At 35.1% G+C, this 23,351-nt stretch overlaps 1 protein-coding gene across 5 annotated transcripts in view; it reads right to left on the bottom strand.

Annotated features, from left to right (window-relative positions):
* NAALADL2 (N-acetylated alpha-linked acidic dipeptidase like 2) overlaps positions 1-23,351 on the bottom strand; it is a 1,340,010-nt gene that overhangs the window by 678,094 nt on the left and 638,565 nt on the right. For all 5 annotated transcript variants that reach the window (XM_004756608.3, XM_045088639.1, XM_004756611.3 and 2 more), the window contains one exon: positions 5,530-6,031. In XM_004756608.3, the coding sequence (XP_004756665.1) occupies positions 5,530-6,023 (494 nt within the window). In that variant the 5' untranslated portion in view covers positions 6,024-6,031. The remainder of the gene's footprint in view (positions 1-5,529; positions 6,032-23,351) is intronic.

Below are 23,351 nucleotides of genomic sequence, written 5' to 3'. Positions count from 1 at the left end.
CTAAGCAATGTGCTTGTGATCTTTAACACATACACACAGAGGTCATTCATTCGACAATACGTATGATAAATATGTGATAAAGGCTTAGTGACTTCATTATATAATATACATAAAACATTAGACCTGCCACATTGAAGCTTCTTCTGAGTTAAAGTGCTCTCTCAACAGCTCTAGGTTAACGTGTTTTATACAAGGTGACCAGCACCTCAGCTGGCCAAAGTTGAGTAGACCAAGGATAAACACTTGATGCAGGGCCACAGTTGCCTTTGGTCCTCAAAATAACATTTCATTCTGGGGAATAGGAACAGTAGAATCATATACTGGGGTATAGAGCAGCTGGTGCTATGACAAGAAAAAAAAATAAAGCAAACAAAAAGTGGTAAAGATGGAAATGGAGCTAAGTTACTTTAGTGCTTCAACACTTCAGTGAAAATCAGAGGAGTATGGCTATTGAGGTCCCTGGAATGGACTAGATCCTGAGTCTATATTAATAAGACCTGATCAAGTGAATAATTCCTATTCACAGATCATTGGATGGGCCTAGCCTCCTCATGTGATGCTTACAATAAACTGGCATCATCTAAGTGGTTACTATTCCAACACACCAAAAGCATAGAATGAAACAACTTTCAATGGCCTATTTTGAGTCTGACTCATCAGAATGTATCTGCTATATATCTGAATACAGCCCTTCGCTTACACAGAAGCTCTGTGGAAGAGATAAACCAATAATGTTAAATGTTAAGGTATTCTTTCTTTTTTTTTTTTTTAAGGTTTTATTTATTTATTTGAGACAGACAGAGAATGAGAGAAGACAGCATGACAGTGGGGAGGGTCGGAGAGAGAAGCAGAGCTGAGCAGGGAGCCCAATGCAGGACTCGATCTTGGGGCTCCAGGATCATGACCTGAGCCGAAGACCATCACTCAACCAACTGAGCCACCCAGGCACCCAGGCATTTTTTTCAAATAGCAACAAGTTACACATAGACAGAAGGGACCGAGAGAATCAGAAGATTAATATATACACACATACATTTACACATGCACTAATATGGTCTTCATATTCCTATGCTAATCTTGAGCATGTCTACAAACAGGATCAAGTGTAACTAAACTGATTGGTTTTCTTTTATTTGGCCAATATACCAAGTACTTGGCTTAAGTTAATGTATTATGTGAGCTTTATTAGGGGATAATTAGGTTCTTAAATTAGGATATACAGTCAATATGTCTATCAATGATTCTCTATGATCATTCATATATGTACTTTTCTATAATACTGAACATAAAAATAGCCCATGTGTATCCTCTACATTAGATAACTTTTAACTCAGGGAATGGAATCATAAAGTACTTTCCTTCTCTTCCATTTACATTTATTCATTGGGGCTAGTTTTTTTTTCTTTTTCTTATTCCTAGAATAAAACAAAACAAAACTCCATTAACCCTGGTGACTATTATGTGACTTGAGTTCCTCTAGTGGGTAATTAAAATGTTCATTGTCATTTAGTAGTCAGAATTTTGAACTTGTTCCCACTTTTGACCATCTTTAAAGTGGAAGCCTTGAAGTCAAAGAAAGGAGAGCAGCCAGCTTCTTTGCTTTGTGTGTCTGTAACTTCAGGGCTGAGGCAAGTGAGAATAGGTAAAGAGGGAGCAAAAGGTTCTCACCTGACAGATACCTCATATATGGCATGGTACCTTCTGAATCTAGCTAGAATTGTCAGCTGGCCTTTCCTCTTGAGTCTGGCTTGTGGGTTCTTTGGAGATCCATTTGTCCCACTCCTGGGGACTTCTCACCATCCTTTGATGTGGGTAATATATTCTCCTCCAGCTCTGATACTTACTCATTCCACAGCCCCATACTTCTAGCTCTGCCTGACAAGTTCTTTTTAGCCATCCAGGAAGCTTTATTGGAAAATATCTGTAAGATAGCCCCTCTTCCACATCTCCCATCTCCCCAGCCCCTAGTCCATTTGGGCTTCTGTGACAAAATACCACAGACTGGTTAGCTTATAAACATTTCTGATAGCTCTGGAGACTGGGAAGTCTAAGATCATAGATAGCACTAGCAGATTAGTGGCTGGTGAGGTCCCTCTTCCTGGTTCATAAAGAATACCTCCTCACTGTGTTCTCACATGGTAGAAGAACTAGGGAGGTCTGTGGGGCCTCCTTTTATAAGATCACTAGTCTTATTTGTGAGAAATATATGTTCATGACCTAAACACCTCCCAGAGGTCCCATCTCCTACTACCATCATACTGATGATCAGGATCAGAACATATGAATAGCAGGTGGAGGCACAATCGTAGTGATTCTCTCCCTCCTATTCATTCACATTCATATTTTCTGTCTGTCTGTTTGCCTGGATAGAGTCCCTAGAAGCAAACTGCCATAGGCCACCCAAAACCTCTTCTTTTGTACTTCTATCAGCAACTAACCAGTCTATCTTTTTACTTAGATTTCTTAGGTAGGACTCCGGCACTCTGTGAGGCAGCTATCAAGTTCTTCCAAGTAGTCATATTTAACCCTTTTTCACTGGACTTGAAGCTTCCTCCTTGATAAGAAATGGGACTTAACACCACTAGCATCTCTCTCTCAAAAACTTAAAAAAAAAAAAAAAAAAGAAAGAAAGAAAAGAAAAAAAAAGTCTTCTGTATCCACTTTTCTATTTCTTAGCCTCTTCAACCTTTTATAGGGTAAAACCGGGTGATCATCTCAGAGAATTATGTTACCCTCCCCAGCCCCAAGTTCTGCATGCTGGTCCTAATCAGAAACACAGTACCAATTGTCTTCAAGCCTCAGCTTTAACTGAGACATCAACAGTGTACTTTAACATTTTTATAGTTTTTGGTTTTGATATGAATTGTCATTTTTAAAAAATAAGAAAACAGCATATCCTCTGAGTAACTATATATAACATAAATATATTTTATAATATAAGTAGGAATTATATTAATAATGTTTTGAGTATAATATGAAAAATACAAATGGTAAGTCAAGTGATTTTCAAAATACATAATATAATTGATCAATTAAATACAGATCTGTTTCTCACTTATTCAGGCATTTATTTCTTCCCTTAGAAAAATACTTATTTAATGTCTGTCTACAATAGGAATCTATTACAGGGCTGAGCAAATTTGGTTCACTCCCTCATGGAGTCTGCAATATAATCTATTATAAAAAGAGTATCTTTTATGTTGCATAATTTTGGGATGTTTGGAAAGAACTGACTTAGTCTTAGAGCATGAGCAGAGATGGGAAACCAGTAAAGAAGAGAGAGAGCAACAGATGCACAACAAACAGTCTGCCAATAAGAGCTCAAAACTGATCATAAATTTGTGAAAAGTAGTAGTAGGAAGGAACCTGTGACATACAGAGTTAATGCTGAGGTAACTTAATAAATGCAAGTACTTGTGATAAGGCACGTTGTTAGCATGACTATTAGGGAAAAGGTAGTTTTGGGATGGGAATATGCTATTTGGAGAAAGTTGCTATAAACATATTTGTACCAAAATATTGATTAAAGAAAAATCTCTTATCTCCATAAAGAAAAATATGCAGCTATCTGATGGAGTGCAGTTGTGAATGTATCCAACCACTCACTGACTCACTGAACACTGCCTGGTAATATAACTGCTAGTGGTTATATTTTTGTAGCTAGCTTTGAAATACATATATATATAGATAGATAGATAGATAGATAGATAGATAGATTATTGGTTTTTAAGTTTAAAAGGAGAAAATATGCCTTACTGTCATGCAACTTCTATTCTGAGGAAATGAGTGAATATTTTTATTTAATTACATATTTAAAATTTTAAAATAAGCTGCGTGTTTGCAGAAAGGACATAAATCAGTTTTTGAAGTTGTCTGCAATGCTGGGGGAAAAATAAGGCAAAGAAAGCAAGAGAAAGAAAATAAATATGTAGGCTGGTTAGTCCACAAAAGGCATATAGACCCCTTCTCCCACTTCCCTTGTTCCAGGGAGCTGACCCCTTCAGAGAGAGTTTCCCAGGCTCTCAGTCCGCAGTAACCCTGCTGGGGTCAGCCAGTGGGACAACCAGTAGGATGCTACAGAACAGCAGAAATGGAAAAGCTGTGGTACTTCTTACTTTCTCTTTGCCTTCAGTAGCTGAAGCTACATCTTCTCCCCCGCATTTGTGTATATAGAAATTTACAGCTTCCACCAAGTTACCCCAGTCCCTTTGTCTCTTCAGCCTAGGCTTAGTAATGGCTTCTTTTCTTTGGGCTGCCTCACTATGCCCTCTCAGATTTTTATCTTTGATGGAGTAATTTCTCTCCTTTCAGTGCCCTCTGCTTTAAATATTCAGAGAGTTTTCTGTTGTCTGTTAGAGCATGACTGTTACAATTACTCTTTATAAGATAATGGGATAGCTCTCAGCTCAATTCTATATAAACAATTTTACATAGGGAAATATCATGGAAAGTCTTATCTGCGTATTACCTGTTTATGCAACAATGAATAGCAGACACAGAAGGGTACAGCAAACAAATTGGCATTAGTCATTCAGATGTGATCTTTAGGAAGAAAATAATAACTCACCAACATCAATACACATGATATTCCAGCACATAGATTCAATGATACATTTTCAGTGGTTATGTTCCCTTAGAAGATCCCTAAAAATGCACATATGCTAACATGTTGGCAGTAATGAGTGCATGCAATATAGGAAGACTATCCTGGGGAAGCAGTATCCCTCTCACGCCTCTATGTCCATGATTCACTTAGGACTGTCCTTTCTTGGCACATATGGAAAATACACGGGAAAGCTGCTTTCCAATTCTTCATTTCATTAAAAATGTAACAACTCACCAAAGTTTCAAGATAACCTTTGCAATGCAACAAAAGTTTCAAGTTACCCACTAGTCATATGGCAATAGTGAAACTTTTCCCAAGAACTCAGAATAATGCCGGTTAAAGAATATTTTCTGGCCATTTAACTTAAAAATCAACACATTCTGGCTAGAGAGGTCATGTACAAACTTTTGGAACCCGATGTTTAAAAAAAAAAAAAAAAAGTGCTCACTGAGAAGCCCAAGGATGCAGGAAACCAAATACTACCTGTGTTTATCTTAGCTCTTAACCATGAGAGACAGTTACTTCAGCTCATAAATGAGGTTTATTTTGTTCTGGTGTCATTAAAATTTTCAATCATATGGCTAATGCCCTAGTTTTTATTACACATATATCCAGCTGTCTTTGCATCTCAATTTGGCCTACCTGGGCTTCCCAAGAGGGATAATATGCAATGCCTGGAATATTTTAGTCTCCACAGTAGTTGTGGTTCTTATAATCAATTAATAAAACAGCATCATAAATTCATATTATAGTATCATAAATTTGAAATGTGCACCCTCTCTGTGAAGGGTATTTTGGTAAGCTTTGTTGCTCAGCTTGCTGGACTAATCTTAAACCATGGCAAAATCATAAACTCAATACTTCCTGTGAGATATCTTTCCCAGGAAATGCATCCCACCAACATCCATTTCTTCTCCACTTACCTGAAAGACTTTTTAATATCTTCTGCTTGGATTGTCTCGAGAATCTCTTGGTATAACTGAAGATCAAGCGTTGCTGAAGATGTAGCATTTGAAGGACATTTTTTATGTGCATAATAGCCTATCAAAATCCCCAAAATAAATAAAATGATGGCTGTGCAAAGTACTTTTAAAAGGCGGCAGAAGTTGCAGGGGTTGCTCTTTGGTGCAGATCTTGTGTAACGGGTAACATAGTCAGACTCTTCTTGAAGTCTCTGAAACCTTCCTTTGGGTGAAGTTGCTGGTTGAATGGAATCAAGATTGAGATCTGCAGTCTCTGGATTCTCCAGGTTCTGATTCTCAGCACTATCTAGTTGGAACTGGTCAAAACCAGGCTCCTCCAGTTCCTTTTCCATGTCCCATTCTAAGTCTAGGGCAGTGGCTTGAAGGTCATCATTGTCTAAGTACTGTGAATGCCCTGGTGCTCTTTGATCTGCATTCACCTTCTGATAGGCCATCTTTTTACCTGTGAAAATAAGGGAAGCATGTTTTCTTAAAATAAGCTGTAAAATAAAATAAAAGAGACTCATTTAAATTGGAGTGGGGAGATCAGAAGGGGGAGATCTCATACCTTGCCCTCAGCCAATGACACATCCCAACAGAAAGAAACATATCTTACATTCCCAACTCGAAGAAGCTTACTTTATTACGCCAGCAGGAGAAAGGAAAATTTTCTCTCTGTTGGGCAACAAGCCTAGCAAGTAAGAAAATACAACAACTCAGCCAACCAGAACTCATCACCACTGAACTCTCACTTTGCTTCAATTGACTTTTCATTCAAAGCAGCGCTCACATCTTTCTTTTACTCAGTAAAGCAACAGTTCTCTCCACTGATCTCCAAACTTTCCTATGGTTTGCCAAAGTTTGTAGGTCCTGAATTGCAATTCCTCTGCTATTCAAGAAAAAAACCATTTGCAGATAAAATAATTGACTGTTTACTTTTAAGGTTGACAAAACAAATAATAATGAAAATCACCATGGTGAAAACAAAAGAAAACAGCAATCCAAATTAGATGCCCATAAAATTTTAGTGATTATAATCAGGAGAAATATATTGTCCCTATAGAAAAACCATATATTCATTAATTATTTAATCTTCTGTTTTGCTGTTGATGTTTACAATAGGAAGAAAAGACAAAAAAAAAAAAAAAGTAGCATAAAGTAGAAGATCCTTGGAGAAACTATGAGAAAACATAAAATTGACATACACACAATCATTCCTTTGAAGCTCAGGAGACTAAAAAAAGTCAGTACAAGTGCATTGAGGATAATATATTATAATGAAGGCAAAATTTAAGCTTACACATTGTCAAAATCACTTTTAAGGAAAACTAAGGGCAGAAGCAATAAAGCTGTGGTTTAGTAAGTGAAAGAAGAAAAAAAAAGACTCTGGGATGATTTATAAGAGCTATATTTAAAAAGATATTCAGGGTAGAACAGAAATAAAAACTCAATGGATAGGAACACTATTGAAATACAAGAAGCAAAATATGGTATGGTTACCTCGTCATGAGTTATCAAAAAGACTGGAAACTTTAAGGCTACCACAGAAGACCAAATGTTCTGTGAACCTAGTGACATGAATTGGCCTGGATCACTGAACTTTAAATCAAAGTCTGTGATGGCATCCATCCAAAAAGGGAAGCCTTATGCCAGCTAGGAGAGCTTGATTTCATAACCTTGCTAGAGGAGTGGCAGATGGAGATTTTCTCCCCTACACAGTTTTGGATGACAGTTTGTTATATCCTGCAGAGTGGTATTAAGCTAACTGGGCTAATTAACTACAAGTGGTCTTTAGTCTGTATTCAGTAACCCACTGGTGTATTATGGCTACAGATTAGGAGTATTTATACTTAAATTTTCTGTGTATTAGATTTGTCATCCCAGCTGGATTCTAAGGTCCCTCGCTATGTTTTATGGTTTTTCTATGCATCCCACTGTGGTGGGTGAAGAACAGAGCTCAACAGACAACTGATTATCTAACTGCCTTAGGGCCAGTAATTAAATAAACTCTAATAAAAAGATACAAACAGGGACTTCATGAAAGGGAGTGGCATCACACACAGAATCATGGGTATATACAACCCTAATCTGGGTTTGCATAGGTCCATGTTAATTAAAACGTTCTGAACTTTTCAGAGAATTCAAACATAATTAAATATTCATCTTAAACAATAAAAACTATAATTCTGTCTAGATATCTCTTCTGCTACCTCATAATCTAGGATTCATTCTTACCCAGAGTTGACTCAATAACAAGAAGTAATGCATGACAGGTTCTGGGATAGGCAATGAAAACAAATATAAATGGGTCCTTAGTCCTCAAGTAAAGAACTATTCAATAAGAGATAAATGCATGAACGAACTTATATGTTAAATAAAAAATGCCCAGTGCCAGGGAGACTCAGGGGTCGCTGGCTGTAGCATAGACTATGGGAAAATGTTCCCCAAGAAAGTGATCTCTGAGATACTTCTGGCAAAGGAGGAAGAGTGAACTAGGGATGGCCAGGGTGGGTAAAAGGATGACAATCAGGAAGGGGAAGATTTACAAACACACAGAGGAATGAGAATGAAGAGAGCATGGGCACTTAAAAAAATCCAGAACTACCAGCATTCCAAAGAAGGAATGCATGGGCCAGAGATTCAGAGAAAAAAGCTAGGAAAGCGTGACTTTGGGCAAAAGGCTTAGCTTCTGTGCAGCCTATGGTCTTCATCTATGAAATGGGCATGGTAATAATATAAACTTCATAATGTTTTCATTAGATTAAGACGGTGCACCTAAAACATACATTGAGTGTTGCATAGGCTATATTTAGAAGCAACATCCCGAGTATTAGAGGAGAAAGGATTAGGCAGGATTGTTGGAAAAAATGAATTTAGTAATGCAGAAGAAATTATATGGGTCTGTAAGACATCATGGAGAGGGGTAGGTTTATGATATTCACCATGGACATTCATACATATATATGCTAGTTGTGATTTAGTTGTTTACATTTAGTCTATATGTAGAGACAAAAGAGAAAAACACTGCATGACACACCAACTGTTATCATGAGGTGTTTATTTGATACTATATGTCATAATAGCCTCTGGAATGATTTTTCAGGCCATCTCCCATTGAGCCTCCCTTCTTCCCTTTAGCTTAGCCTAGTTTCCAAAATGATTCAAGGAAGCACAACCTTTGAATATTCAGTCATACCAAGACAGAAAGAAAAAGAGAGTAATAATTGGGTTTAGTAATAGTTATTCATCTACTTCAGGTGATAATTTATTAAATGGTAGAGGAAGGCTCCAAATCACACTTGGTTAATTTTTTTTTTTTTAATGGTAAAAGAAAATACTGGAGGATAGGAAAAACTTGAAAGTAGCAGAAATAAAGACTTGCTAAAATCCATACACATAAGAGGAAAATTCCTAAAGCAGAAGAGGAAACTGAGATCCAGAGGTGAATTATTCTTTAGACTAAGAAAAGTGATGTTCAGGTACATTTTTCTTTAAATGATTTGTGGTTTTATAAAAATATGAGATTAATAAGTTGGCAGTAATGTAATATTAAATACCCCACAATTCAACCTATTTTAACATATATTATAAAATACTGCAATTTTGTACACTAGTCAATTTTTTCTTATTTAGCTTAACCATCAATAAATCCCAGCTATCTGGCCATGGTATTATGATGTTTACTTCTTTAAGTGTTCTCTTTATGCATTATTGATTAATTTATTTAGATACTGTCCCAAAGTGGTTTCTTAGATTTCTCCTGCTTTTCATTTTAATGAATCAGAGTCTCTATCTTTAAAGGTTGTTTGAAAAATTAAACTGTAGACCATGGTTTATGCTCAAGGAAGACTTGGCACACAGGAGTTACTACGGAAACACGAGATCTCTAATTATGACCTCTAATACAAACATTCAAAGTCATTTCTCCACAAATCATTTAAAAACCAACTGCAGTGATGAGGCAGAGTTTTCATTTCTAGCCTGACAATAGGCATTCCATCACACGTACATCAGCAATTTAACGCTTTTCAAACATCAGACAGAACCATCAATTAGAATGTAATGCAGATACAGATATGAAGTCCTCACCATGCTGGGGATCTGCCTGACACCTTTACTACCGCTTCTGAACCCATTACATATTTATAAATTTATCCTAAATTCTCTCTTCTAGGAGAACAGTAACTGGGTCAAAGGTAAATGGAGCCATTTGATGAAACAACTTCCACAGTATTTCAGGAAAACTTCCAAGGAAATAAGTATGTGAGAACATAAACAATGAAGCATTTTAACCATTTATATGGCAAAACAAGTTACATATATATTATATACATGTTCTATATATATATATATATATATATATATATAATATAAATTTAGAAAACCATTTATCCTTAAAACTACCTTGCTTTGAGGAATATAGTATAGCTTTTTTGGAAAAATACATATAAATCCCTGCCTTGAGAGTTTTGTTTCACTTTTTCTAAAATAAATGCTTCAAAAATAAGCCCAAATTCTGAACTACTGAATGAAAGTACTATTATTCAATTTCGAGTCAGCATAAATTATTTTATCCACGCTACAGAGAATGCAGCTTTCCTTAAAATAGCTATGCTCTGGGCACCTGGGTGGCTTAGTGTTGGACTCTTGATTTCCACTCAGGTCATGACCTCGAGGTTGTGAGATCACTCCCCCACATCAAAACCTGGGGACCCTGGAGTCAGCTCCATGTTCAACAGGATGTCTGCTTCTCTCCCTCACTCTCATTCCCTCTCTCACACTCTCTCTCTAAAATAAATAAATCTATAAAAATAAGTAAAATAAAATAAAATAAACTATTCTCTGAGGTAAGTAGAAAATATAACAGTGTTTTTACCAGAACTTCAAATTCTCAACTATAATAGAAAAGATATATTATAAAAAGAAATTTTCAGCAAAATCAGCATGTCTTAGATATGATCATATAATTAGGCTATTCAAACTTCATATATTTTCTATTACTGATATTCACTTAATTTATACTGTCATATTATTTTACCCCTAGGTCTATTTGAATAATTTAAAAAACTATATACAGTAGATTTTAGAATCTGTCACATGACTCTTTCTCTAAAAGATATATATAGTTGACCCTTGAACAATGTGGGGTTAGAGGTGCCAACCTCACAAACAGCTGAAAATCCATGTACAACTTTTGACCCCCTCCAAACTTAACCAATAACTGACTGCTGTCTAGAATTCTTACCAATAACAGTCAAGGAACACATATTTTGTATGTTAGATGTAGGATATACTGTATTCTTAAAGTAAGCCAGAGAAAAGAAAGTATCCTTAAGAAAATCTCAAGGGGAGGGGGGTACCTGGAGGGCTTAGTCATTAAGCGTCTGCCTTCAGCTCAGGTCACCATCCTAGGGTCCTGAGATTGAGCCCTGCATTGGGCTCCCTGCTTGGTGGGAAGCCTGCTTCTCCCTTTCCTACTCCCCCTGCTTCTGTTCCTTCTCTGTCTCTCTCTGTCAAATAAACAAATAAAATCTTAGAAAGAAAGAAAGAAAGAAAGAAAGAAAGAAAGAAAGAAAGAAAGAAAGAAAGAAAATCTCAAGGAAGAGAAGATACATTTCCAGTACTACACTGTATTTGGGGGGCAGGGGGGAAACCCATGTATAAGGGGACTGGTGCAGTTCAAACTGGAGTTCTACAAGGGTCAACCATACTTAAGGTGTAGACCAGGTCATAGAAGCTTGTTACATTTCCTTAAATAGAAATATCTGTAGCGGGGCGCCTGGGTGGCTCAGTGGGTTAAGCCCCTGCCTTCGGCTCAGGTCATGATCTCAGGGTCCTGGGATCGAGTCCTGCATCGGGCTCTCTGCTCAGCAGGGAGCCTGCTTCCTTCTCTCTCTCTCTGCCTGCCTCTCAGTGTACTTGTAATTTCTCTCTGTCAAATAAATAAGTAAAATCTTAAAAAAAAAAAAAAGAAATATCTGTAGCATCCTTACATTCTGTATTATTCCACTTAGCCTTTTTTATAAAATGCAATTTTTGTGAAAAGGAGAGTGTATTTTCCATGTTGTCAACATCCCTTCTTCACTTAGGTGAGATCCTTTCCCACCCAGGCCCACACCAAAGGCTAAATTGTTTTGAAAAATTCAATATACTAAAACATTCATCTTTTATATATACTTATCATCTTATACAAAAGAGAAAGCAGATACAAGTTGAACTAAAAGGTATTTTTTCCTAGGTTATGACAGGCTTAGATCGATAAAAAATGAATTTGTATTCTTACTGAGCATATGATTAGTTTAAAAATAAATTGTTACTTCTGAATGCTTCCTTTCACACATTTTCACTGGCTGAAATTAAATAAATTATATAGAAATAAAAGATGAATACAAAACAGGCAGAAATTTCAATACGTAACATACAGTCTCTGACTGCTGCAGATCTAGCCTAACAAAACGAATGGCTGGCAAATATTTCAGATGATAAATACATGTTAAATAGAAATTTCATTTAAAAGTTATATATTACTAATGCCACTTAGAAATATGGTCACAGCACTATTATATTCTTGCTCAGCAATCACAATGAAGAAATTTATTATGCAAATGCTTTGCTTTTTCAATCTCTAAATTAGTATACTGTATAAGCAAACTACTTGATTCATATCCTAGCTCTGCTATGAAATTTAGACCAGTTACTTAGTATCTTTATGCTTAAATTCCACATTTGTAAGATGGAAATAACAGCACTGTATTTTTAGCATTACTATGAGTAAATGAGATAAATTATTAAAGGTGCTTAGAACAAGATCTAATACAAGGTAAGTGATCCACTAATAAAGGGCTACTCTAGACACATAAGTTGAAGAGAATAGAAGAATTTGGAGCTTACAACTCTAAAGTACAGACTTAGTTAAATTAAATTATTTCCAGAGGCCATAAGTTTCAGTAACAAGACCCTAGAGGTAATGAGAAATTGAGCAGTGGACTCAGAATGGGAAGTCTTCTAATTATTAGCTATGGCTCAGATAAGAGAGAAATGTGGCTAATATTTATATAGAAGTTATGATTATATTTCACTTACAACCACCACTTCTATATTTTGTTATTACAAAATTTCTTTTTAGTCTGTTTACAAAAAGAACTCCAAAGTTCTAAAGAGTTCGGTTTAAGAGTTTCAGGAATTAGTGATAATTAGTCATAAACATGAGTTATGTAGTTTGTTGTAGAAAACCGTGTTTGTCCCAGGTGACTGACTTCATGTAATGGCTCAGATGATACTAACAGTGTTTTTAACTCAAACAATATAAGAGATTGGGTAGATCTTATTAGCATTAGAAACACATACAAGAGCTTTCCTACTTGTAGAAGTTATTTTTTAAGCTAAATAAATAAATGACTCTGGCAGATTAACTTTAAAACATAAGGCAGAATCTCAATTTCCTATGACAGTTCTATGATTGAATCTTTATTGTACAATGGGAAAAAAAAATGTTCGTATAGTGTTTCCTGAAGCTTTGAATGTCAAATCATTTGCAGGTTTGAGCAGATTGATTCGAGGCAAAGGCATTTCTTAGAAATGTCAGTGCATCATCAAAAGGCATTCATTATGCACCTCCATGCAGTATTACTTTAGATGCTGTGCCAGTGAACTATATGAGTGCCCAGAGGAATTTTTACATTTAAGAACATTCCTTATAGGCTAAAAACATTTGACATAAATTTTTCAGTATGAACCTCGTTTGTATAAATAAAGCCCATGTTCGTGGAGTAAATATTTGTTGTTGAAAGCTGTAATGGTCTCAACTTGAGAGCAGGGCCAAAGATAAAACTATAAAACTATAAAAAATTCCTTAATTTTTTAGTATAATGAGATTTTTTTTTTCTATCTGGCTTTGAGAAGTGGCCCTGGCAATTGCTGTAGCATCTGTAAATGCATTAAGAATTCCTTATTTAATTGTAATTTTGTGTGTCAACTGCATAAAAGGAATGACAATAATTATTTGTTGTTCATGCTTCACTAATTGAATAAAAAGTATATATAAAGTAAAGGGAAATTATCTGTGTTTTATTTTTAGGAAGAAGAAGAGTCAAAACCTACTCTTAAATGGGTAATAATACGCTAAACTTAGGCAGAGCAGATAATCAAGCTGGAGAGTATCAAGCTAAAACTTTACTCTGAGGTCTGAGTTACCTGATCACTAAACGACATGTAAAAGGTATGCTTATAGGACACCAAATTAATGAGCTATAAATTTAAAAATGCAGTCAAAACCATTTGAAGGAAAATTATTTTATGAAATCCAGCAGGTTTGTGTAAATTTGTTTTACATCGCTTGCATATGTATGACCACCTGCCAGCTCCCTGAGTGGGCCAGCCATTCTTTTGGTACCTGTGTGCACCTGTAATTCGTGCAACACACTAACTGAATGGTTAGTTGGGCTCATCTGAGTTCCTGTATTTATGATAAGGCTTTTCAATACTAGAATGATATCATTCAGTTCAGGCAAAATTTGGCAAGCAGAAGAATTAATTTAAATTGACTAAAATGAGGTGCACGTAGGTGGCTCAGTTGGTTAAGCATCTGCCTTCTGCTCAAGTCACAATCAATCTCTAGGTCCTGGGATTGAGACCCCTGTTGGGCTCCTTGCTCAGCAGGGAGTCTGTTTCTCCCTCTCCCTCTGCTCTCCACCACACAGTGCTCTCTCTCTCTCTCCCAAATAAATAAATATATATTTAAAAAATTGACTAAAATGATACAGAGTATACACTCTGAGTCTTAACCACCATCACAAAACTCTTTCTACTCAGTGATATGTAAACAGTTTTTGTTCCTGCCATGGACTCCTTTCCTGGTCCTTTTTGGTATCTGCTTCTACCTAGACTCCTTTTTTTTTTTTTTTTTTTTGGCCTTGTCATCAATTCTATTTATAGAAATATTTCTGTAGTCTGTAGAAATATTTATATACTTCCATAGAATTTACATCCTTTTCACCTTCAGAGTATTTGAAGTGGCTTACATTAGAAATGCACACACACAAGATAAATGAAAACACAAAACTACAAATTATAGAAGGGTGGAGGAGAATAAATTCTGAGTGTCTGGCTGAAGAAAGCCACTATAATTGACTTTTAATGTCATTCTAGCTTCACTGCAGTCAGGGCGAAGAAGGCTCTCTCAGGGTCTTCTCAAGTTCCATCACCTTCACCTAATCTCCCTCGTTAATGCACAAGGCTGTCAATCTTGGCTGAAGAGTTTGTTTTTAATTTTATTTTTTTCTAAGTTATTCTTCCTTGTGGTTGCAGATTTCTATGTTATGAAGATACTTCTCTCTATCCGGTCAGAGAAATCTGTGACCCTCTTTTTTTTTTTTTTTAACCTTTTACATTTAGATTCTGATAAACAGAGGTAACAACATGCCCATATTAAGGTATCCAAAACAAAATGCAAACAGATGATTCACTGACCCCTTAAAATAAGCCAGGACTTACTATAACATTGAGGTTTTATAATGTCATGTCATTTAGTCAGATAATCCTATATGTTAAGTGGTATTATTATCACCATTTTATAGACGACGTAGAGATGAGGCTTAGAGGTTGACTTTTCTCCAAATTCGCATAGCTATCAAAGGGCAAGTAGCTGGAGTATAATACTCAACCTGTCAAATTTCCAAACTTACTCTTTTAAACAGTACAACATTCTGGGGCGCCTGGGTGGCTCAGTGGTTTGGGCTGCTGCCTTTGGCTCGGGTCATGATCTCAGGGTCCTGGGATCGAGCCCCGCATCGGGCTCCCTGCTCCGCAGGAAGCCTGCTTCCCTCTCTCTCTCTCTCTCTCTCTTTCTGCCTGCCTCTCTGCCTACTTGTGATCTCTGTCTGTGAAATAAATAAATAAAATCTTTAAAAAAAAATAAACAGTACAACAGACTCTCTAGACATACCCAAGGTTTGCATATTAATGAATTCAGAGATCTTATTAATTAAATGATCTCCACCAATCTGACAATAAAACCAGGAGTCTCGATGCCCATGAAATCTGAATGGCCCTGCCTTGACCCTTAGATCTCTGGGTGCTGCTCTGACACCAGGACCCAAAAAGATCTCTGTTGCCCCCTCTCCACAGCACCCCAGCAGGCATCCATGTTTCCTGGCACTGTGGTTTTGAATCACGGAGAACCGCTTCCAAGTACATTGCTCTGAGGAAAAGACCACAACCTCTACTTCATGGTCTCCTCCTAGCAACACTTTCAAAATTTCTCTTTTCTCCTGCTGCTGAGGGACAAAGAACAAAACAACTATGCTTAGAACTTGAAAGCTACAGTTTACAAACAACCTGCTACTGACCTGTTTTCAGCCATTAAAACCCTTCTGTCCGTCATGTCCTACTCCCTACTATGTGAGGTTTACACAGGCCTAAGAGGGCTTCAAGGGTGTCAAGAGTTAACAGTCAATACAATCACCACTTGGCTCTTTGAGAGCTATCTGCCAGGAGGAGCCTCTTAGCTTGATAGATATATAGCAATTTTTTATCCTTTCAGCCGGTGTGAATGATCTTAAATTGCTGTTTTTTTGACTATGGCTTTCGGATTTTCCCGGAACAGACATATGAAGCTGTTATCTACATGAGGCCACTAAGCACTCTATTTTTCACACGTTCAAAGGTAATTAATTGGTTTACTTTTTAAATATCTTCACTCTTCAATAACTATCAACAGGTTCTATAAACTGGAAGTGCTTTATTCTAAAACTCATACTGCTATTTCCTAAAATCATAACACAAAAAGACTTCATGAGGTCCAGGGGAATAATCTAGTGTACCCAGAATCTGTGCTTTTTATTTCTGAAACTGCTCTTTTCATACTTGTTTCTTTAGGATGTTACCAGGAAAAAATGTTAATATATTGTGATATCGTGATTAACTGGTGGAAAAGAAAGCAGCCTGGGAAAACACATCGGTACAGTTTATTTATATTACTGTGAAACTACGTATCATATGAGCCATTCCAAATCTTGCTGGATAAATTCTGGAAATCTATTCTTTAGCTAAAGATCACCAAGGAAGATCTAAATGTAAAAATCTTAGTATTCATCTTCTGAACTATTAGACCATGAGCTAAAGAAAATTAAAATTGGTGATTTAACCCAAAATACTACAATGATAGGAATTCATTATACTTAATAGCATGGTAGCTCAAAGACAAAGATTCTATATAGAAATTCACTTAATCTTAGGGCAAAAATTAGTTTAAGTGAATTATGATGTTTGTCTAAGTAGTAGGAATACATTAATGGGAAGAAAATGCCAAATCATAACTACATACATCTGAAGCTAAACAAGGATATAATCTTATAGTATTTTATTCTACCCTTCTCACCGATACAAAAATGGAATTTTGTCTTTAAGAAAAGGTGACAATTATTATTTTAAATCATGAAATTCAAGTTCTTTCTTTAAGTAACCTTACTTTAAGTATGATAATACTAATAATTTCCAACAATTTTAAATAAAAAAGCATGTATTAGATAATAAGAAACAGGATGAGAAATACTATAGCAATATATTACATCTGTGTGACAGTTTGAGAAGTTAATTTTTATTACAAATTTACATATATGCTCACTAATTGTTTTAGGCAAATTAAAGCAACTTACAATTTACTAAAAACTATATTAGGCACTGCTTATGTCATTTATATTTTATTTATGAACAGGAATATTATAAAAAATGGAAGACCTCCAATGGCACATAAAAGTAATGCTGATATGAAATTAAATGTCAGGCAAAAGGCATGAAAATGCAATATTCACAAAGACATTAAATGTAAAACATTTAACAGAACTTTTATATAATTGACACCTTTGAAAGGTAGTTTATTATAATAATGCATGCACAATTTTAAAATTCACCTAACACTTCAGTTTTAAAATGTCAAATATTATTACTTTATCAACATGAATTTTAGCTTCCTCCTCATTTTCTTTCTTCCCACAATGCATCCTTTACCTTTTTATTTATATTTTTTCCCTCTTTCCCCAATATTTGATTTTTTTTTTCTTCCCCATTCTTATTTCACTATTAATGTCTTAGGCATTCATTGAAGAGTAATAAAACAGAGTGCTGTGAAGTGTGTAAACCTGGCAATTCACAGACCTGTACCCCTGGGGATTAAAAATATATGTTTATAAAAATAAAATAAATAAAATAAATAAAATTTAAAAAAAACAAAGTTTGTTCTATTTTTTCTATGTATTGAAAATGATATATCCTGAACTACAAATAATCAATGGATTCTTTTTATTTGAAACGACTACTTGATGACCAAGCCAAAGATTGTTTTGCATTAGCATGCCAAGTATGCTTAATCTTTAGCCTTCAAAATACTAGTAAAACTCAATATATCTGCTGCTTGGGATTTCCACAGTATGGCACTGTATAGGAAATACTAAAGCCTTTTCTCCCTAACACTTCTACAAAGACTTCCTTGCTATTATGACTGGTGGTATTTTTCATTCCCATCATCCTCCATAGCTATAACCTACATATTTCCCCCATAAAATCTTTTTCAATGATATGTCTTAGAAACAAAAGCATTATTATTTTTTTTTTCTGCTTACCACCTTCTCTCTTTTTAAGACCTCGATCCTTTACCAGGTAAGGATTGAGATCTTTAATCATATCCTGAGTAATTTAAGACACTTAAAATCTCAAAATAATGAAAATATTGTAGATTTTGCCTAAAAAGGAGAATAAGAGTGTGGAAAACAAAAATTAAGTTCAGAATTAAGATAGGAACATACATTGCAACAAAGTTGTAAGCAGTAGATGACCTTGATTAGTTTAAATTAGGCTGGAGTTTTTTCTTTTGTTCTTAAAAAAAGCATTTATGTATATATTATATATTATACATATTATACATTATATAAACAAGTTTAATATAGAAACAACACTATGAACACACAGCACTTGAACCTAGTTAATGTGTATTGATAAACACCAGATTTTGTATTCTTAGCCTCTCTGCTATAGTGACAGAAAGCAATCAAATGAAGGCATATTTTTAATTCTTCTAAAAATTAAAATAAATAAATAAATAAAAGAATATCACTCAATTTTCCCACAATCAATTCCTAACAATTTTTTGTAGTATGACATTTTTCCATAAGTTCCATCCTTATGTAGCCTTTTGGGAGAAAGGAAAAAAAAACGATTTTTGGGAAAGAAAAAAAAAAAGGAGAGAAAAAAATGAGCAAGCTCACACATTCACCGCAGGTGTAAGTTTCCACACTATGGCCTCATTAAAGTTGCTTGTGGCTTCCCCAAATATACTTGACAGCCATGCTCTTAGCTACTGGATACCAGTATTTGTGATTTTAATTTCTAAATTTTTCTTTTCAATAGACTTTTCCTCTCTGACTCCAAGAATTAGGTCTTATTCATATTTTTATTTCCCACCATTTTGTAATAATTAGTTAACTAGGTAAATATTTGTTGTACTAAACCCATCATTTTGCAATTCCTAAATATTCATTATCTCCTCATGTTTATATCCAAACTCTTTCAGGAATACACACATATCTTAAGAGCAATTATCTAACTTAAATGTGACAGTTTTTAAATATACAGATTAACAATAGTGTTATATTTATTTGCTGAAGTGTTTTCTGAGAACCCTAATTAAGGCCTGAGTAACTTTTCCAGTGAAGGAATTCTTGGAGCACTGAGTGCCAAGAAGTCCATTTACCCTGACTGGGAGAGACCATGTGGAGAAGAAGCTGAGCTCAGGCACCCAAACCAAAGTGCCACACACACACACATACATACATAAGACCAGAGCAGCCACCAGCTGGTATTTATCAAGTGACAAGCATATGGAGCAAAAGAATAAGCTAGCTGACACCGGCCTATATTCTTCATCAAACATATATAACAGAATAGCTGTTGTTCAAAGCCACTATATTTGGGGGCTATTTGTCAACAATGAATAAATAACTAGAACCAATGACCAGTGAAGCTATTTTTCAAAACCAGAAATCTGACCAGGTGATTTGACAGCTTAAAATCATATGAGATGTTTTATCCTGAACTAATACGACATTCCATGGACTCCTTTCCAAGACACATAAGACCTTTATCATATCTGGGCCTAACCTTCCGTTCCCATCCTTTACTTACCCTTTCAAGTCTCCTCTAGGCACACATTACACATTTTCTTCCTCTGACTAATTTGCTCAGGTTCAGATTCTTGATTTTAGTTTATTTGTCTAGTTATCTTTTATCTTTGCAGACTAGCACAGTATCCAGAACCCTCCAGCTGTTCAATAGATAATAGGCTACAAATAAGCATGGCATCTTGAAGAGATTATAGAATTTAGGGTAAGATAATTGTTGTTTTACCAGCAATGTGTCTTATAGCAATTACTTCAGTTCATTCAGCCTTTAAAAGATATATACTTCTAAGAGCTGAGTAATGAATATATATTTCTAAGAGCTGAGTAATGAATAATGCTAACTATTATAACCACAGAGAGCTGATAAACTGTAAACCAAATATAAATGCTATTGTTTTAAAATTATAAACTACTAGGAATCACGAAATCCACAATTACTAGCTATGCTCCCCAGGGCAAACCACTTTTCTTCTTAGGTCAAACTAGATTGGTGTGTGTGAAAACCAAATGAGGTAATTCATAAATATGTGCTTTAAGTACTATTTATGAGTATCATATAATTAATCAAAGATTATTAATAAGGAATAAAATTCCATTAATACTAATTAAAATAATCACCCTCACGTGTATACCATACTCAGTCACCCCAATTCCCAAATATTGCTGATGTAATTGCTTAAGGTAAAGCCACAAGTGAATTTACACTACAAGTGCCTGAATTTCTCTTTTCCCTGAACAAAACACAGATCCCAGAATGAGAGGGTGGACCAAGAAACTTTTGGGTGGTGTGCCAGATGTGAAGACTGTAACCAGCAAATGGGGGAAACAAGAACAGAAGGAGAAAGGAAGCAGCCTATGAAGAGTTAGTGCCTGGAAAATCCATCCCAGGACTTATCAACTTCAAGCCTCTTAAACACATTTTGAAGGTATTTACTTATGCCATTGAGAACTGGTGTCTGTAACACAGGCATACACAGAGTCAAAAACAAAATCAGGTCCTCTATTTTGGGGAGGGGGGGATGTGAAGAGATCTATAGGAGAAGATTAATCCAACTCCCCTCCTGCACATAATACATTTTTGAAAGGAATCTATCCAGAAAAATCCATTTAGCTATGCCCAGAACAATCAGGACGGACTGTGTGGAGATTGAAGTGCCTCAGTCCATCTGCTGATGATATTTATTGCTTTTTGGCACCTTCTACATATTTACCAAGCCTATGTAAAAGAAAGCTATGCTTCTTATTTCTAGGACAAAAGCAGATGGTGCTCCAGCAGGTAATAATTTAATTAAATGACTCCTAAAGCATGAACAAATTGTTCCAAAGAAAAAAGAAAATATTTTTATTTATTCTTTAAAAATAAGGAGGGGAAGAAAAAACTAATCAAGTTTGACTTTTTTAAAGCAACCAATCATTGTTTACTAAATTTCCTGTTCTTAAAAACAAAGTGCTTCTCCCTATCTTCCTTCTAAATCAAAATCAAAATTATAAATAATATTGATGTTGTTCCTCAACTTTCATTAGATCTCTAAGAAATTACTTCAAGTTAAAGTGAAACATTTTTACTAAAGTTGGAATCAGATATTCTTGGAACTCAGACAATTTTTTGTGATAGTCAAATTAAGTTGCATAATGTACTTAATGGGCCAAATGGGATAGAATAAACTATATACCTAAAATATAGATTCTAATAATCGAAAACAAAATTTGCCATTCCAGTTAGAGCCAGAAGGCCCTTTAAAGCCCCTGTGATACATACATTAAAGACATCACAATACTAGAAAAAAATAACAATTTTACCGTGTAACACAGTAAAGGTCAGTCACTTGGAGTTTAGGATGGAAATGGGTATGAATCCCAGTACTGCCACACCCACTTACAGACTGCATGAGTTTAGGAAAGGAAATTAGTTTTTCTAAGATCCTGTTTCCTAGCCGGTACATACATATATATGCTCACATGCAGAATGACTATAGCTATAGAGTCACTTTGAGAATTCAATGGATAAATTCCAAATACTTAGCAGAGTTCTTAAAACAGAGTCAACATTCTACAAATGGCTGCCAGTCACCATCACCTTTAAGATTTATTAAGCAATAAGAATATGTATAGTATAGTACTGGAGCTATAAAAATATAAATCAAAATATGTAAGAAATTGCTTCAAAATAAATTACAAATTATTAGCAAAGATGAAACTAACTTATATACACACTTAAAGTGTAATCAAGAAGTAACTGTGGGATTTAAAATAAGAATTCAGTAATGTTGAAATTAAGGAGAATTTTGATGGGAATTAGAGCTGTAGCTTGAAAAATAGATACGGCTTGAGAATGAAGAAGTCACTTAAAGGAATAATGAAGATGAGCTCAAGCAAGAATTCAGAATGAGTATCTGCATGTAAGAGTCAATGAACGTACTCTTTTCATTGAGAAAAAGGTAAATACCAGGGACTAGAAGAAAGTAAGTGTAGACTGATGGGAAAGGAAATGGTCTACCTGTGTAAGGGCGGGTCCTTCCAGGATAAAGTCACCATGAGATTTGTGCTTCACAAAGTGATGATAGAGAGCAAGGAAAGCTAACATCAAGAACATTATTACAGTGAAATAGGATAACCACGTAACACAGTGAAAACTGAAACCATTTATACTTTTAGCAAAGCTGGTTTACTTAGAGGACTCAAAGTGTGTATACTCATCTCCATAATTTTATGATCATTTTTAATTATACTAAGTGACATTTATAATATATATTATATTGAATACATGCTTATACTTAATATTATATGTAATTAATTCTGTACTTTAATTATTAAAAAATTATAATCTTCAGAAAAACAAAGTTAGAGGCATCCTGCTCCCTGATATCAAATTATATTACAAAGCTATAGTAATTAAAACAGTAAGCATTGGCACAAAAATAGACACATAGATCAATGAAGCAGATGAGAGAGCTCATAAATAAGGCCACGAATTTATGGTCAATTAATTTATGACAAAGGAGCCATAATCTGTGACAATGGTGAAAGGACAGTCTCTTTACTAAATGGTATTGAGGAAACTGGACAGCCATGGGCAAATGAAAGAAAGTGGATCACAATCTTACTTACACCATATGCAATAATTAGCTCAAAATGAATTAAAGACTTCAATAATTAACTCAAAATGGATTAAAGGTCTAAAAACCTAAAAGTCCTAGAAGAAAACATGGGCAGTACATTCCTTAACATGGGTCTTGGCAATGATTTATTTTTAATGCAAAAAGTAACAAAAGCAAAAATAAGTAAATGGGGTTACATCAAACTAATTCTTCTGCACAAAAAAAAAAGGAAACCATCAACAAAAGGAAAAGGAAACCTATTGAAAGGGAGAAAATATTTTAAGCGATATATGTGATAATGGGCTAATAACCAAAATATATAAAGAGCTCATACAAGTCAATAGCAAAAACAATCTGATTAAAAAAAGGGCAAAAGATCTGGATAGACATTTTTCCAAAGAAGAAATACAGATGGCCAATAGGAACATGAAAAGATTCTCTACATCATTAATCATCAGAGAAATGCAAATCAAAACCACAATGAGATATTACCTCATACCTGTTAGAATAACTA

Source organism: Mustela putorius, unplaced genomic scaffold (genome assembly GCF_011764305.1).
Source record: "Mustela putorius furo isolate JIRA1106 unplaced genomic scaffold, ASM1176430v1.1 tig00003834_pilon_pilon_pilon, whole genome shotgun sequence".
NCBI classification, from domain to species: domain Eukaryota; kingdom Metazoa; phylum Chordata; class Mammalia; order Carnivora; family Mustelidae; genus Mustela; species Mustela putorius.
The sequence above is the reverse complement of the archived record's forward strand: the minus strand, read 5'-3'. Positions and strand labels throughout refer to the sequence as shown.